The sequence below is a fragment of the Chamaea fasciata genome, unplaced genomic scaffold, assembly GCF_029207755.1.
Source record: "Chamaea fasciata isolate MVZ Bird 193981 ecotype frontalis unplaced genomic scaffold, bChaFas1.0.hap1 SCAF_8, whole genome shotgun sequence".
In the NCBI taxonomy this organism is placed as follows: Eukaryota; Metazoa; Chordata; class Aves; order Passeriformes; family Sylviidae; genus Chamaea; species Chamaea fasciata.
Genome location: NW_027094093.1, coordinates 3,956,127 through 3,969,939, shown reverse-complemented (window position 1 = coordinate 3,969,939; position 13,813 = coordinate 3,956,127). Strand labels below are relative to the sequence as shown.

The window sequence follows — 13,813 nt, the reverse complement described above, 5'->3', positions numbered from 1 at the left end:
CCTAAAAGTTACTGTTATCATCCCTTTTAGTCCCGTGTTTCCGTAACACAGTAACTTTATAGAGAAAAATGTTCCAGATATTTATTTTGCACTGGGGTATGGCGCAAACAGCATTTCAGGTAAGCTCTGTACCTCCTTTGCAATGGTAAATCACCGATGCTAATAAGTATAATGACTATAGATGCTTGGTTGAGTCATTAATTTAAAGTAGAACAAGGTTTGCCCCCTTATGTGTGTGTGTATATGTGTTTGTGTCCAAATAAAAGCACGCCAAGTGTCTGCCGTGCTGTGTTTGTGTCATATCTGCAGGTTTAGGAATCATTACAGTGGTTACCAAGTTTCCCCAAAACAAGAAAAAAAGTAGTTTTAGAATTACTGGTTATATTAGGAAAACCTAAAAGACTATAAAAATATGCTTGAGAACAACTTCCCAATTTTACCTCTCCAGGCCAAATGCAAGCAGCATCTAGGTCATTCCTCCACTGATTTACTGAAGGGCAAATAATGTCAGACAGTTTTTAAACAAAAACAAAATTTCAATTTTGTTTACCTCCTCAGCAGTCCAGTTGGATGTCAGCTACCATTTAGCTGGGCCAATAATATTGATATTTGATGTCAGTTCTTATTCATTACTGCACCCAAATGATGCAAAAGTCAGATCTCTCAGATGTTTCTATGGATAGCCAGATAAAGCCAGAGATGTCTGACAGCATCTAACAGACACAAACAAGAAAAGAACAGAATACAAAATCAAAAACCTATCTGCTCTTATTGTTATTTATGTATTCAAAGTGTTCACCTCTTTGCATAAACTCAAAGCCAGTTGCTTACAAAGGTTACCCAGTAATATCAAACGTGTTCAATTATACATGCAAAAGGGCTAATAGGTTCTTCCTCTAGTTTATTTCTGTCTCCATGCATAAGAAATACAATTGCAGAACTGAATTATATTTTAAGTACAGATTTTATTATCATTAGTTAACCATTTTCAGGCCATCAAACACTGTTAGAACTTAAAAAAAAAAAAATCTATTCCATCTCTCTGTCATGACAAGGAACAAAATCTGTGTCAAACGACCCCTATTTCATTTGTTGGCAAACAGCTCTTTCTGCTATTAGGGAATCACTCCGAAAATTCTTCTGGAATTCACTTCTGCATCCATTCTCTAACACAGTCATGTTATTCCCTAATTTTGGGAGTAAGTTTCCTGGAGTGCTCCCTTCCCTTGGCCACCCTCCCTGTGTTACCCACAGACCCTGCTGTTAGCACTGGGCCAGTTTTACACATATAGTGCAGACCAGATAACACCTTCTGAGGCCAGTCAAGTAGAATTGGGTAGGTCCATCTTTATTTTGATCAGTTTGAATATTTTTGCTCTCCAAGTCTGATATTCTTAATGTAGAAGTCTGTATGAGTATGTCTAGGAGATAGCCTAGAAGTAAAAATATTCCCCTGGATCTTACTGTGAGGAAGCTACAATATGTAGGGACTTATTTAACTGTTAAAGGCCAAGGAAATTCAGGATGCATTGGTTTGGAAGGGAGTGGCTCTCCTGAGTTGCTGTATCCCTGTGTCCTTGAGAAAAGAGACAGTCTCACAGCCAAGGCCCTCCAGTGGGATTAGAAAAACCCCACAAATCCAGGACTGATTTTTAAATGTCACACCTTGTTTGTGTCATTCAGTTTCCCATCACCACTTCAGGTTTCTCATCAGAGATCGTTTGCAAAGAAAAACTCAGTAATAGGTGTCACACACCTCGATAAGTCAAGGGCAGAGAGAAGCCACGTGCAGCAGGTGATGGGCACTGAGAAACCTTCAGTGTCGGTAAATGCACTGGCTGCTTCTGGAGTTTGCCTCTGCACTCTTAAATCAGACAAAATGCAGTTCCTTCACTCTGTTTGTTTTGTCTTCCTGGGTTATTTTTGGATCAAAATCCCAGTTATAATTTCTTCTGGGGAAAAAAAAATCATTATAAAGTCTCTAAGTCTAGCAGTTTGCTTAATCAAGGCACAAGCTGACTTCGAAAACTTGGCATTACCTGTTTTTTTCTGTTCTGTCTAATATATATAAATACATTATATATAAATAAACATAAACATGTTTGAAGATTCCAAACCCAATCCCGTCAAGTTTACTAACTCTAAAAATAATCACAGCTCAAGAAAATCTGCCTTCTTTTGTTTCAAGCCTTTGCATTATGAGATGTGAGATGAGCTCATTCTGCCACGGGACTTCTCTCCTCCTGCCCCAGGGTTTGCATCCCTATTTTTTATTTTGGACAACATTCTGCTCTCAGGCACGGGGTGGGATTTGGGGCTGTCCTGTGCAGGCCAGGGGTTGGACTTTGATGAGCCTTGTGGGTCCTTTCCAAGCCAGCATGTTCTCTGATTCTATGATTTAACACAGAGTTGTTTTTCCTAGTTCTGTTTTTACAGTCCCTTCTGTCACCATGCAGGGACTCAGAGCAAACCCCAGACTATCTTGTAAAATTCACCCAAACAAATGTGAGGAAGCTGAGATTTTAGAAGACCTTCTTTTGTTCTTCCTCATGGCTGGCTCTAGGAGAGTATTTCAAACCCATCAAGAAGCTAATTCAGTAGCCATCAAGAAATTCAGTACCTGATAGGAGCTTGCAGGAAAGATGGAGAGAGACAAGGGCCCGGAGTGACAGGACAAGGGGGAATGGCTTCAAAACTTACAGAGAGTAGGATTAGACTTGATGCTGGGAAGAGGTCCACATGGTGATGGTGTGGATGAGAAATGTGGGGTAGGAAGCAAGGCAAGTGTCTGCCATCACGCTGTCTCATTTGTTTTGAACCAGCAGTAAATGAAATCTTTAAATATTTAGCTTTTCTAACTGAAGCTTTTAATCGCATTTTGCTCTTCTTTAAATATTTGCACATGATGAAGGTTCGTCTCAACTCTTCATGATAAAGATTTGGGGTAATGCACTGATATTTGGATTCAGACAGCACTGTAAAGCCCTAGAAGAAAAAATGTGGCATCATTTTTAGATGGCTTTGACGTAACTTGGGTTTGAGTAACTTTAAAGACTTTTAAAAATTCTTTAAAAAATTGTCTATTCTAGGTCAGAGTGGCCCTTGAAAGATCCTCAGCAGAAACCAATAGTAATTGACTATACAGTGTTTTCTTTTATGTTTTCAGACTTTATATTTACAAACATCAACATATTGTTATGTCCGTTTGCTGCCAACTAAATGAAACAGAGATTATCTCCTTTAATGTGATTTTGTTTGCTTATTTCTGTGTTCTGCAGTGAATGTGACCCTCTGTGTGTACAGTACATGAAGCAAGCGCTGTTTAGCATGCAGAACCGCAAGCACTGTGGAAAACTTTGCCCTTCTTTCTTAGAGGAGAAGAATTAATTTGTGTATCCTCAGGAATAATGATTTTTTTCTAAATTGCATCTCCTGGCCCAGCACACCAGCCTTTCCTGTGGCAGATGTACACTGTGGGTCCAGACCCCTGCATAATTCATTTTTTGCCAGCTGTTTCTTAAACTTGTCTTTTTGCGAAACTAACAAAATCAAACTGCAAAGATCCACCCAGATTCTTTAAAATTCAACTTCCCATGTGCAGTACAGTCCAACCTGCATTTCTCTGTGGCGTTTCATGGGAAATTACGTTCTATAACACATGAGAAAGCAGCACGCAGCATCCCCACCTTCTACCCCGTGACTCTCTCATGTGACAGTCACGTTTTTGACAAATTGGGGAGCTCTTACCTTGTGTTACCAGTGGCAGTGTTGCTGTCACTGTCTGAACTGAGAACCACTGAGCTGTGAGGCCAGAGCTCCAGGCGGTGCTGCTCACACTGGCTCTGCTCCCTGCCAGCTCTTCCAGTGTGTTCTGGGCAGGCTCACATTGCACATTGCATTAGCCTGGGCGCCTCTTAAAATCGCTGCTCTTGGATTTGCGCTGGTTACCAATGGGTGAGGAACAGCTCTTCCAATAACGTTTGTGCCAAGCTGTTTCTTCGAAAGGGCTTAAACTAAATGTGGGGTAGAGAAATGGGATTAGTTTAGACCGGTGGTTTGTATTTGGTAAGAGGACTCTTCAACATTTACCGCTGGTCAAATCGCGGCCAGAGGGGAGCAGGGTGCCTCGAACAGTGCTGTATCTGTGGTGCAAAGGATGTGGCTTTGTAGAATACCAAGCTGGATTTAAAATGAATTTATGCAAGCGTGAAAGTAGGACCAACTTTGGAAAGGCTTCTCTGTTATGAAAATGCAATTAATCTGCGGTTGAATAAATACCACTGTTAGAAGGTACTTGAACATCAGATTGATTTGATCTGAAAATGATCGAGAACGCACAGCTGAAATCCATCGGGGGTAGGAATGCATATTGTTTTGGTGCTGTGTTGGGTTTGCAGGGCGAGGTTTGCCATGCAGACAGACAGCAGCATTTCAGGGCAGGCCGTGGCTCAGCATTTCAGGGCTCTCAGCAGGGCCTGGAGCAGCTGCTGCCATTTTGGGCCAGGTGATCAGTCGCTGCCATTGGAGCAGGCCACAGATCGGCCGCCGCCATTTCAGTGTGGCCCAGACGCTGGCAAAGACTCAAGGGCGCAGGGGGATGGAGCAGTGGCCATCCTGGTGGTTTCGAGCCAGTTGGCCATTTCTCTGGTCTCCTACAGAGGGCTGTGAGAACTCTGAGGTCAATGAGGGCTCTGAGGGTGGTGGTGGGTGTGAGGGTTGTGAGGGCTCTGAGGGCGGTGATGGGTGTGGGGGCTGTGAAGGCTGTGAGGGCTCTGGTGAGAGTGGGGGCTCTGAGGGCTGTGGGGTCTGTAGGGACTGTGGGGTCTGTGAGAACTCTGAGGTCAGTGAGGGCCATGGGGGCTGTGAGGGCTGTGTAGGCTGTGAGTCTCTGAGGGCTGTGGGGGCTTTGAGAACTCTGAGGGCTGTGCCGGGTGTGGGGTCTGTAGGGGCTGTAGGGACTGCATGGGCTGTGGCGGGTGTGGGGTCTGTAGGGTCCGTGTAGGGACTGAATGGGCTGTGGCGGGTGTGGGGTCTGTAGGGTCCGTGTAGGGACTGCATGGGCTGTGGTGGGTGTGGGGTCTGTAGGTCTGTAGGGACTGCATGGGCTGTGGCGGGTGTGGGGTCTGTAGGGACTGAATGGGCTGTGGCGGGTGTGGGGTCTGTAGGGACTGCATGGGCTGTGGCAGGTGTGGGGTCTGTAGGGTCTGTGTAGGGATTGCATGGGCTGTGGTGGGTGTGGGGTCTGTAGGGTCTGTAGGGACTGCATGGGCTGTGGCAGGTGTGGGGTCTGTAGGGACTGCATGGGCTGTGGCGGGTGTGGGGTCTGTAGGGTCTGTAGGGACTGCATGGGCCGTGGTGGGTTTGGGGTCTGTAGGGACTGCATGGGCTGTGCTGGGCGTGGGGTCTGTAGGGGCTGTGGGGCTGTGAGAACAATGGGGACCGTGACAACTTTGAGGGCAATGGGGACGGTGAGGTCAGTGAGGGTGTAATGCCCTGTCCTGCTTGGTGGGCCCAGGAGAGGGTGGTTTGATTTAATCTGGGCAGTGCATGGGAGAAACAACAAAATTCTCGGGTGGTTCAATAACAAACTTTGGCTTGCAAACCTTTGAACATTAAGGTTCTAAATGAGTACATTTCTAATAGTGTTGGTTGTTTTTCTTTTTGCATTTAGTTGCCCTCACTAAATACTCGAAGACAAGATTAGGAGCCAAATACTATGTTGGACTCGATGATCTCAGAGGTCTATTTCAACCTAAATGATTCCATGATTTTACATGTTCCTTTGGTGGTTTCTCTTTTAAAAAAGCGCATGTACTTTACTGACACTCATTTTCTTTCAGTGACTTAGATGTTCTGCATTTTAAAATGAACAATCTTGCATTTCAGCAATAGATCTCTTCTTAAATACATTTAGGAAAGTAAGTATTATATCTGTATTTTAACATTGCTGCAGTGAATAGTACTCAGTTTTTCACATTTGGAACTGAATGACAATAAAATCCCTGTGCGCAGACACAGTGTAGCCCAGGAATTTTTATGCTTGTTGCTCTCAGGAGTGTCTAATCAGGTAATGATGGCACCTAGCTTTACTTCAGTCATGGTACCTCTCAAAAATACAGAGAAAAGCCAGTAATGGCAATTATCATTCATCTCCCCTCACTGCACAGCTCCCAGAATTCAGACCCTTCTTTGATGGTTAGAAAGGGAAAAACCAAAAGTGATTATTTTAAACCTCTCTGCAGAAGCTACTGCTCCCTCTGCAGCACTGTTTCAAGTGCAATGTCAACTACTGTGAGCAGTAACTCTGCAGGGAGTGCAGTGGTTTCTTATGTAAATTTATGCAAAGGGTGTCTGCAATCCTAGCATGTGTTGTGCTCCTCAAACACACCACCAGGCACTTCCTGCTACTTGATGTGACAAAGGGAAGAGAGATTTCCCCCGTTCCACGCAGCAAGAGGAAAGCCTGCAGAGTGCATGTACACAAACTGGAGGCCCATGATCCGTGATCATTTTTGAAAGTCAGTAGAATTGGAAACTCTGCTCCAACAAAGTTCTGCCATTCCCATGGATTCCTTTTAGTGGAGCTCCTCCTTTGGAGGACACAAGGGTGTTCAGAGACTCCGCATGCTCTGAAAGCCGCAGTAGCCACCTTCTTGGGTCAGCTTCTGCTGATTCTACTCAGTGCAAAATCAGGAGCTGTTCATTGACAACTGCTAAGAGAGTTGGAGGGTTCTTCTGTAGGAACCAACAGTGAAGCTTGGAGATGATTGTTTTTGCATCAGTGTCTTGGATTCTCCTCACCTCCACAAGAGCTGGTGTCTCAGCAGTTTGTGGCTATTCAAAGCTGTAAAAAATGTCACTAGCAGTGAGGGCCAGACCCCAGTTTCATGAGCTCTGGGTTTTCAGTTGCTTTGAAATGTAATTTGTCCTCTGCCACTTTGATCACAATGCAGAACTCAAAACTGTAAAAGGACAAAGGTAGGAGAAAAGCAGATGGGGAAACACCGGCACTGCCAGTTAATAACCCTTAATCTCTGCTTTCCCCCACTCTGGATGCAAATAATTGTTAAAAATAGACCACTGCACTGAAAGTGAAATCCGTGCAGCTCTGTACTTTTGCCATGTCTAAGAAGATGCTATTTTCATTTGAAACTGCAATGATTTAAGCATCATATTTCAAAAATGGGTGGTGATTGATTAGTCATTAGTCTAATAATGGACTGCATCTGCATTTTTTCCTCCATCTTTATCATATTTTACATAATTCATTTGGATTAATTGGACATTAAAACCTTTTTTCCTTGTAACCACTGCAGCAGATTCACCCACCTCTGCCTGGATTCTCTTGGGATCCCTCTGCCCTTGCTCACTGCTGCTGCACAGTGGGGTGGGGTGGCACAGGGACAGGGCTCTGCATACCTTGCCTGTGTGTCTCATTATTTTTATGGAGTGTGTTTAGTTTTTTTGCATTGCAACAAGGCCTGAGGTAATAACTCTCCTCAGGTTTCTGATGTGCTTCATGCTGAAATGTGGGAGGTAATGACTCCTTCTCTTAAAAACATTCACTTGAACCTGTATGAAATGGGGGTACAGTTAAGTGATTTAGGATGTGTCCCAGGGCGAGCCTTAGAAATGCAGATTATTGGAGCCTCTCTATTTGAGGCAGCCGTTCCTCATGTTGCCTCTTTGCCTGCTGGCACTTAGTGGTGAAAAGTTCCCACCAGCTTTGTGTACACTGAATAAACTCCTTTTGCTGGGTTCAGAGACTGGGAACAAGACTGGTAGGACCAGTAAGAAACTCATCAGACCTTTGTCATGCCTGAGCTCAACCAGACTCCCAGGAGTAATGGAAAGGGGCAATAATTATCAAGTTTCTTTCTGGCTGGGAAGGGGCCTATCGTGGATCCATTGCCTTTGGGGTTGATGAAAATGTCAAAGTCATCACAGGAGGCCCTTGAAATACACCTCATCCAGCTGTCCCTGTCCTGAAAACAAAGGATTGCAAAGCAGTGAAGTTGTCACAGTGAAAAGGAGTTGCTGTTCAGTCACTGTTTTGCCTCTTTAAAAATAAGTGCAAAAGGTGATGGAACAGCTACTGACCTGCCTTCAGCTGTGAGGAGGATGCTCCTGGGAGGAGTCCTCTGCAGTCTAAATTAGATAAAGCAACTTGATGCAGTTCATGTATTATTGATCGCTCAGCAATAAATCCAGAGGTGTGTTTATAAGCAAGAGACGTAATTATGCAGATTTTTATCCTTCTCACAAGTGTGAAACAGCAGTTTTCAGGGAATATTTACCTAAAGTGTACCTGGTGATTAGTCCCACTGCTAATCATTAACATTCAGAAGAAAAAATGCATTTTTTTAAAAAGGGAAGAAAGAAATAGATTTTTAAAACTTCCTGGAAACGAAATAAATCTTTTAATTCCTGAGATAACAATTACTTTGTTTGCTTGCAAGTGTCAGTTGAGATTGGGATTGTGTTGTGTTTGGAGCTGAGCATGTCCATTTTAATGGGAGGTGTCCTGCAATATAAAGATGTTCATTAAGTTGCCAGGAAGGTAAAGAGTGGAGGGTGGAACTGTGAAGGCAATTAAAGGACTTGCAAAGTCCTTTAAGTAGAGCCTGGAACAGAGCCAGTCTTTGAATGCAAACTAATTGAATCCTTGTATAAATTCTTTAATTACTCCTGTGTGCACACACGAAACAGTACCAGCTTGATTCTATAGACTAGGCAGCAAGTCTGACCAGTTTTACAGAATCATTCTACATGCTCTCTGATTAAAGGAGCTAATGGAACTGGGCTGAGCAGCGGCAAATGCGGTGTAAATGGAAATCAGAACAAGGGGAATGTGCTTTTGCATCTCTTCTCCTTGGAACTCATTGTCTCCTCCTTTTCCGTGTAGGATGTCAGTCAAGCCCTGATGGTCCACCATGCTGTTCAGTAAAATACAGCATCCAAAACACATCATAAAAAAGACTTTAGCGTGGCAAGAAACAAGAAGAAGAAAACCATGAGCAAGGCAGGGGGTTCTTCCATGAATGACTAAAATAATAACTGTAGCAGGGATGAAAAAGCCAAAAGCTTACAGGAGAATTCAAAATGATTCCGCCTTAAAAGCTTCTGAAAATGGCCCATGGCCAGATGGAAATGAGTTCATTTAACATATGACTTATCCTTTTCTTTTTCTTTGAATGGTGTGTAGCTCCAAATAATCTCTCAGCTTGGTTACATTCCTGGTTTATTTCTTCCTCTTGAAAAGTTGTTATCCCCCATCTCCAGCTCACTTGATTTGGATAAGGTGTGGAACAGAGCGAAGAAGTGGTGAAGTGTAATAGCTAGCTCATTAACAAAAACATTCTGTGATGTTCTCAGTGTGGCAGCTGCCTCCAGATCCGTGATAATTAATGCATTTTGTAATAAGTCTGTGGGCAGAGTTTGTCGAGGCTGATCAAATACCTGTTTGTGTGTGTTGACATGTTGCCACCAGAAGTCTGTTTTCTTACTTCTGTTTCCTGATGAGCTGCGCTGTCTAATCACAGAAATCAGGCCAAATACACTGCTGGCTGTTACATTTTACACACACTTTGTTTATACCTGGCCGCTGGGAGGAATTTGTTACAATGTCTGCAGGCTTGTGACAGCAAGAACTAGTTGATCTTTGTCACTAAGACAGTGTGTGAAGCCTTTGGAGCAGGACCATCTTCTTGAGGTCACCCAGCACACTGCACAACCAGGGCAGGTTTCTCCAGCACTGCTGCTATTCAGGGTTCAAGGGGTTCATCTTTTTGATGTGGCCACAGATTGCAGAATCACAGAATAGTCTGAGTTGGAAGGGACCCCCAAGGATCACTGAGTCCAGCTTTTCAATGAGCAGCCCATGCAGGGATTGAACCCACAGCCTTGGTGCTGTTAGCGCCAGGCTCTGGCCAACTGAGCCCAGGAGGGAGGGTGGTGCAGTGGATCTGGCACCTATAAACAATTGGATTGTGTGAATTCCTGTCAGAGAGGGAGTTTGTTTGCCATAGGAGTCTGTAGTAGCCATGGGGGAAAATAAACATGGCAGAAGTGGGATGGCAGGATTGTGAGAAAGAGGGGAAGGGGTCTTCTCTTGTGGTGTGCCAGCTACTGTAGCAAAATTAATGAACAGAAGGGAAAACCTGTAATACAAGTAAATTGGAGTGTTTTCCTCATAATTATGCCACTAGTAATGATCCCCAAGTCAGGGCCAGTGAGAAGGTCAAAGTCAGCTCTACATTCGCAGTCTCTTTGCAGCAGGGACTGTCTCTGATCAATGATTGCATAATATCTGTTCCAGGGACACCTTCTCAGTGCTGTTATCATCTATCAGCTGGGCTGTGCTGTCACAAGAGAAATGTCATATTGAAAATCCATGGGTGCAACTGTGGGTGGCACAAGGAGGAGTCACAGAGCACCCACTGGAGTGTCTTCTGTAACTACCCAGAGTAGATTATGTGCAGTCGCACCCAGGCGGGCTGTCCATTGAGCTGGGTCACAATTACTGAGCTACCAAAGCTGTAATTAAGCAGCATTTATTGAACTCATTTATTGGACACATACAAAACAAGTGTGAAGGCACACATGTTCTAAACCAAACCAAAACTGCCACTCGCACACAAAACTCCAAAGTAATTTTTTGTTAAAATGTCTCTCTGGATAGAAAAAAATCCAGAGTAAAATGCAGTCATATGTCAAAGTCATATTAAGGGGTATAAAATAGTGAGTGTAAAGGATACTTGTGATTTCCTAAGTGGGCCATTGATAGAGATGGATATAATCTTTGCAGAAGAAGAGGCTGGTGAAGTGTGAAGAGCTGGTCCAGAAGCCAAGTATTTATGCTGGGGAATGGAGGGATCTTTGTATACCCATAATCATTTCCTCTTCCCTTTACTGGAGTGATGGGTGATGGCCTAAGGGAAGGAGACATCCCACTCTGTAGTTACTCCCATGTTCCAGCTCCACCAACACCTCTGGCTCAGCTGAGATGTGCATCTCCAGCCCCTCTGAAAGTCAGATCATTGCAAAATTGGTGATGAGTTTGGCAGGAGCTGCTTTATAAATATCAGCAATGGGTGCATGCATAATTAATCCAGGCCTAATGCTGTCTGGAAAGGGTGGGGAGGAGAGAAGGAAGAGCTAATTTTTTATAGTCCAAGAAAATACTGCCCAAGTGGGATGTAGATGACACAGTCATTGAAATGCGCCAGGGACAGGCAAGAAGGGAGCAGTTCTGCTGCAAAAAACCCACTTGTATTTAACATAAAGGACGCAGGTTGTGTGTGAACAAGTACTAATATACTCCTGTTATGCTCATGGGCTGCTTTAGATCAGCACTGTGGGGAGGATGGGGTAATTCTTACTAATGGGGAGTTTAGCACTTTTAACACAGCAAATGTGTGAAAACACTGCTTGTTAGAGGAAGGGACTGGATTTGATGACTCTTCAAGTCTCATATCCATGATGATGGCTTTTTTTGGTTTTTTTCCCCAGATTAAAAATTTGCTTTCCTGAGATCCAGTTCAAGCCATACAACAATTTGGAATGTGGTTGTTGTATTTTGGAGTTTTTTGTTGTTTGTCTCCTGACCAGCCTGCTTGCCCTCATCCTTTGCAGAGGCTGAACTTGCTGGAAGGGTCCAAGTGAAATAAAGGGGACGGAACCATGATGCTCATGGCACTGCGTTGGGTGGGATATACTTATGGTTACTGACTTTTTTTTTGCAAAGCAGCAGGTGCTGAGAGCCTGGCTGCTGAATTCTCCAAGCAATGATTACTTTGTTTCTTCGTGTTAAGTCTGTATTAGTCCTTGTAACAAGCCAGAATGGAGTTTTGACATTTAGATCTCCTCCAAATGAACCTAAAGATTTCATTATACTTGCACCAGGGTAGTGTTTTGCAAGCCATTAGTTTCTAGTTGAGAAGCTGATGGATATTTTAAGATCTTAAATCCTCTTTGCTAGAAAACACCACACATTTTATTGCAGGTACTATTTATATGGAAGATGTAAAAAATAATTTTTTTTTAAATCACGAATGCAGTATCTGACCCATGTTTCACCTGATTTTCAGTCATTGTGATATCACTGTGATTCCCCTTCCAAATGATATTCTTTAATATAATCTTACGCTTGCATAAATTGGAAAAGACAGTGATAACTGTGAGTGCACACCAGCTGAGCTGCCTTAGGGATTTGAGTCTTTATTTAGGAGGTTCAAATGAAAAGTAAATGTTTCTACATGGGTAACTGGGTGGTTCTTTCTGTTCTAGTGGGAGGAATTAGCTAAACAAAGTTATGTTTGGGCATCTTTTACCCTGCCTTCTTTGAGTTTTGAGTTTGTATTTATATGCTACGTAATCAAAATACTCTTTTTAGGGTAGGGGTTTGTTTGGGGGGTTTTGAGGGGTTTTTTGGGGGGAGGGGTCGGGATGTTTTTCATTTGTTTGGGTTTTTTGTTTGTTTGTGGGATTGTTTATTTGTTTGGTTTGGTTTTGGTTTGGTTTTTAGTTAATATTGAACAGAGGCATGGGGGACATGATCCTGCCCTCTTTCCTTGCATAGTCCCTGCGTTCTTCTGGCTCACTGAAAACGGGGAGTTTCTCACAGGATCACAGAATGTTCTGAGCTGGAAGGGACCCAGAAGGATCATCCAATGCAACCTTTAAGTGAATGGGGAGTTTCCCCTTAGGGTGGCTGTGGAATACTCAGCAGGGAAGGAATGTCTGTTCTGCTCTCACTCTTCACGTTGAAAACAGGAGCAGACAAATTTAAAATCAGGGCTAAGAGGCCAATCCTGTGCCTGTGTGAGAAGAAAAGAACCACAAGGCCTGTTCTTAGGGGACATTGGTATCAGAATTCAAGATGACCTTTTTTTCTCCTTTGTGCTTCCAGTTTCTCCTGGATTGGTGTCTTTAGGAGCCATGTTGCCTTGTTGCTATTCAAGCCAACAGAACTGATAAGAGGCTGTGATAACCTCACATATAAGAGCTTATTTATTTATTTGTTTAAACCCAGTTGCTGCGTCTGGCTGCCCAGCCCTGTGCCAGAGGCTGTGATGTTGGCAGAAGTACTGAAGCAATGCCTTGGTTTGTTCCCATCTCTGGCAGGGGGATACCATTGCTTCCTGTGACTCCTCGGGCGTGATGAAGCTCTGGGACATGCGGAAGTTGCTCCCGATTCTCTCCATCGACGCTGGTCCCCATCCTGCCAACCAGGTCGCCTTCCATCACTCTGGTAGGGCTCTAAAGCAACTTTTTCCCCCAAATACAAGGTTTGTTTTGCAATCTCTCCTTAGTTCTGGGGCCAGATAACATGTGTGAAGCAGCACAGATGTGTTAATTTTGAAAAAGGAATGCCTGATTGCGCCAATGATCAATACATTTGATTTCTGTGGGCTAAACTGCCAAATTGGACTGCTGCTCCATTTATATAAAATGAAAAATGCACAATAACAAAGACTAAAATTAATTGCAACAGTACTACATAAAATACAGAATTGATCAATGGGGGTAAAAAACTTAGTGAGATTACCTATGTTCCAGTGGTGTTTATTCTCCATTACTGTTTGATCTTTTATTTGCTAATGCTGGAGTTGCATTTCATAACCAATCTTACAAAGTCCTCTTATAATTGCCTCAGAACTTCATCGTGCTGACAGGGCTGCTTACTAGGCACAAGGAATTGAATTAACCACTTATTTTTCATCATCAACCATGTATTACCATGTCAGCAGTACTGTGAATGCACATTGCATTTTCATTTGAAGAGGGGTCATTCTAAAACATTTTTGTTTCA

The 13,813-nt window shown here is 43.4% G+C and overlaps 1 protein-coding gene across 1 annotated transcript in view; it reads left to right on the top strand.

The window, feature by feature from the left end:
- Window positions 1–13,813, top strand: part of SPAG16 (sperm associated antigen 16) — a 289,974-nt gene that overhangs the window by 175,230 nt on the left and 100,931 nt on the right. Inside the window, exon 7 of the mRNA XM_066189439.1 lies at window positions 13,126–13,252. Coding sequence (XP_066045536.1) covers window positions 13,126–13,252 — 127 coding nt within the window. The remainder of the gene's footprint in view (window positions 1–13,125; window positions 13,253–13,813) is intronic.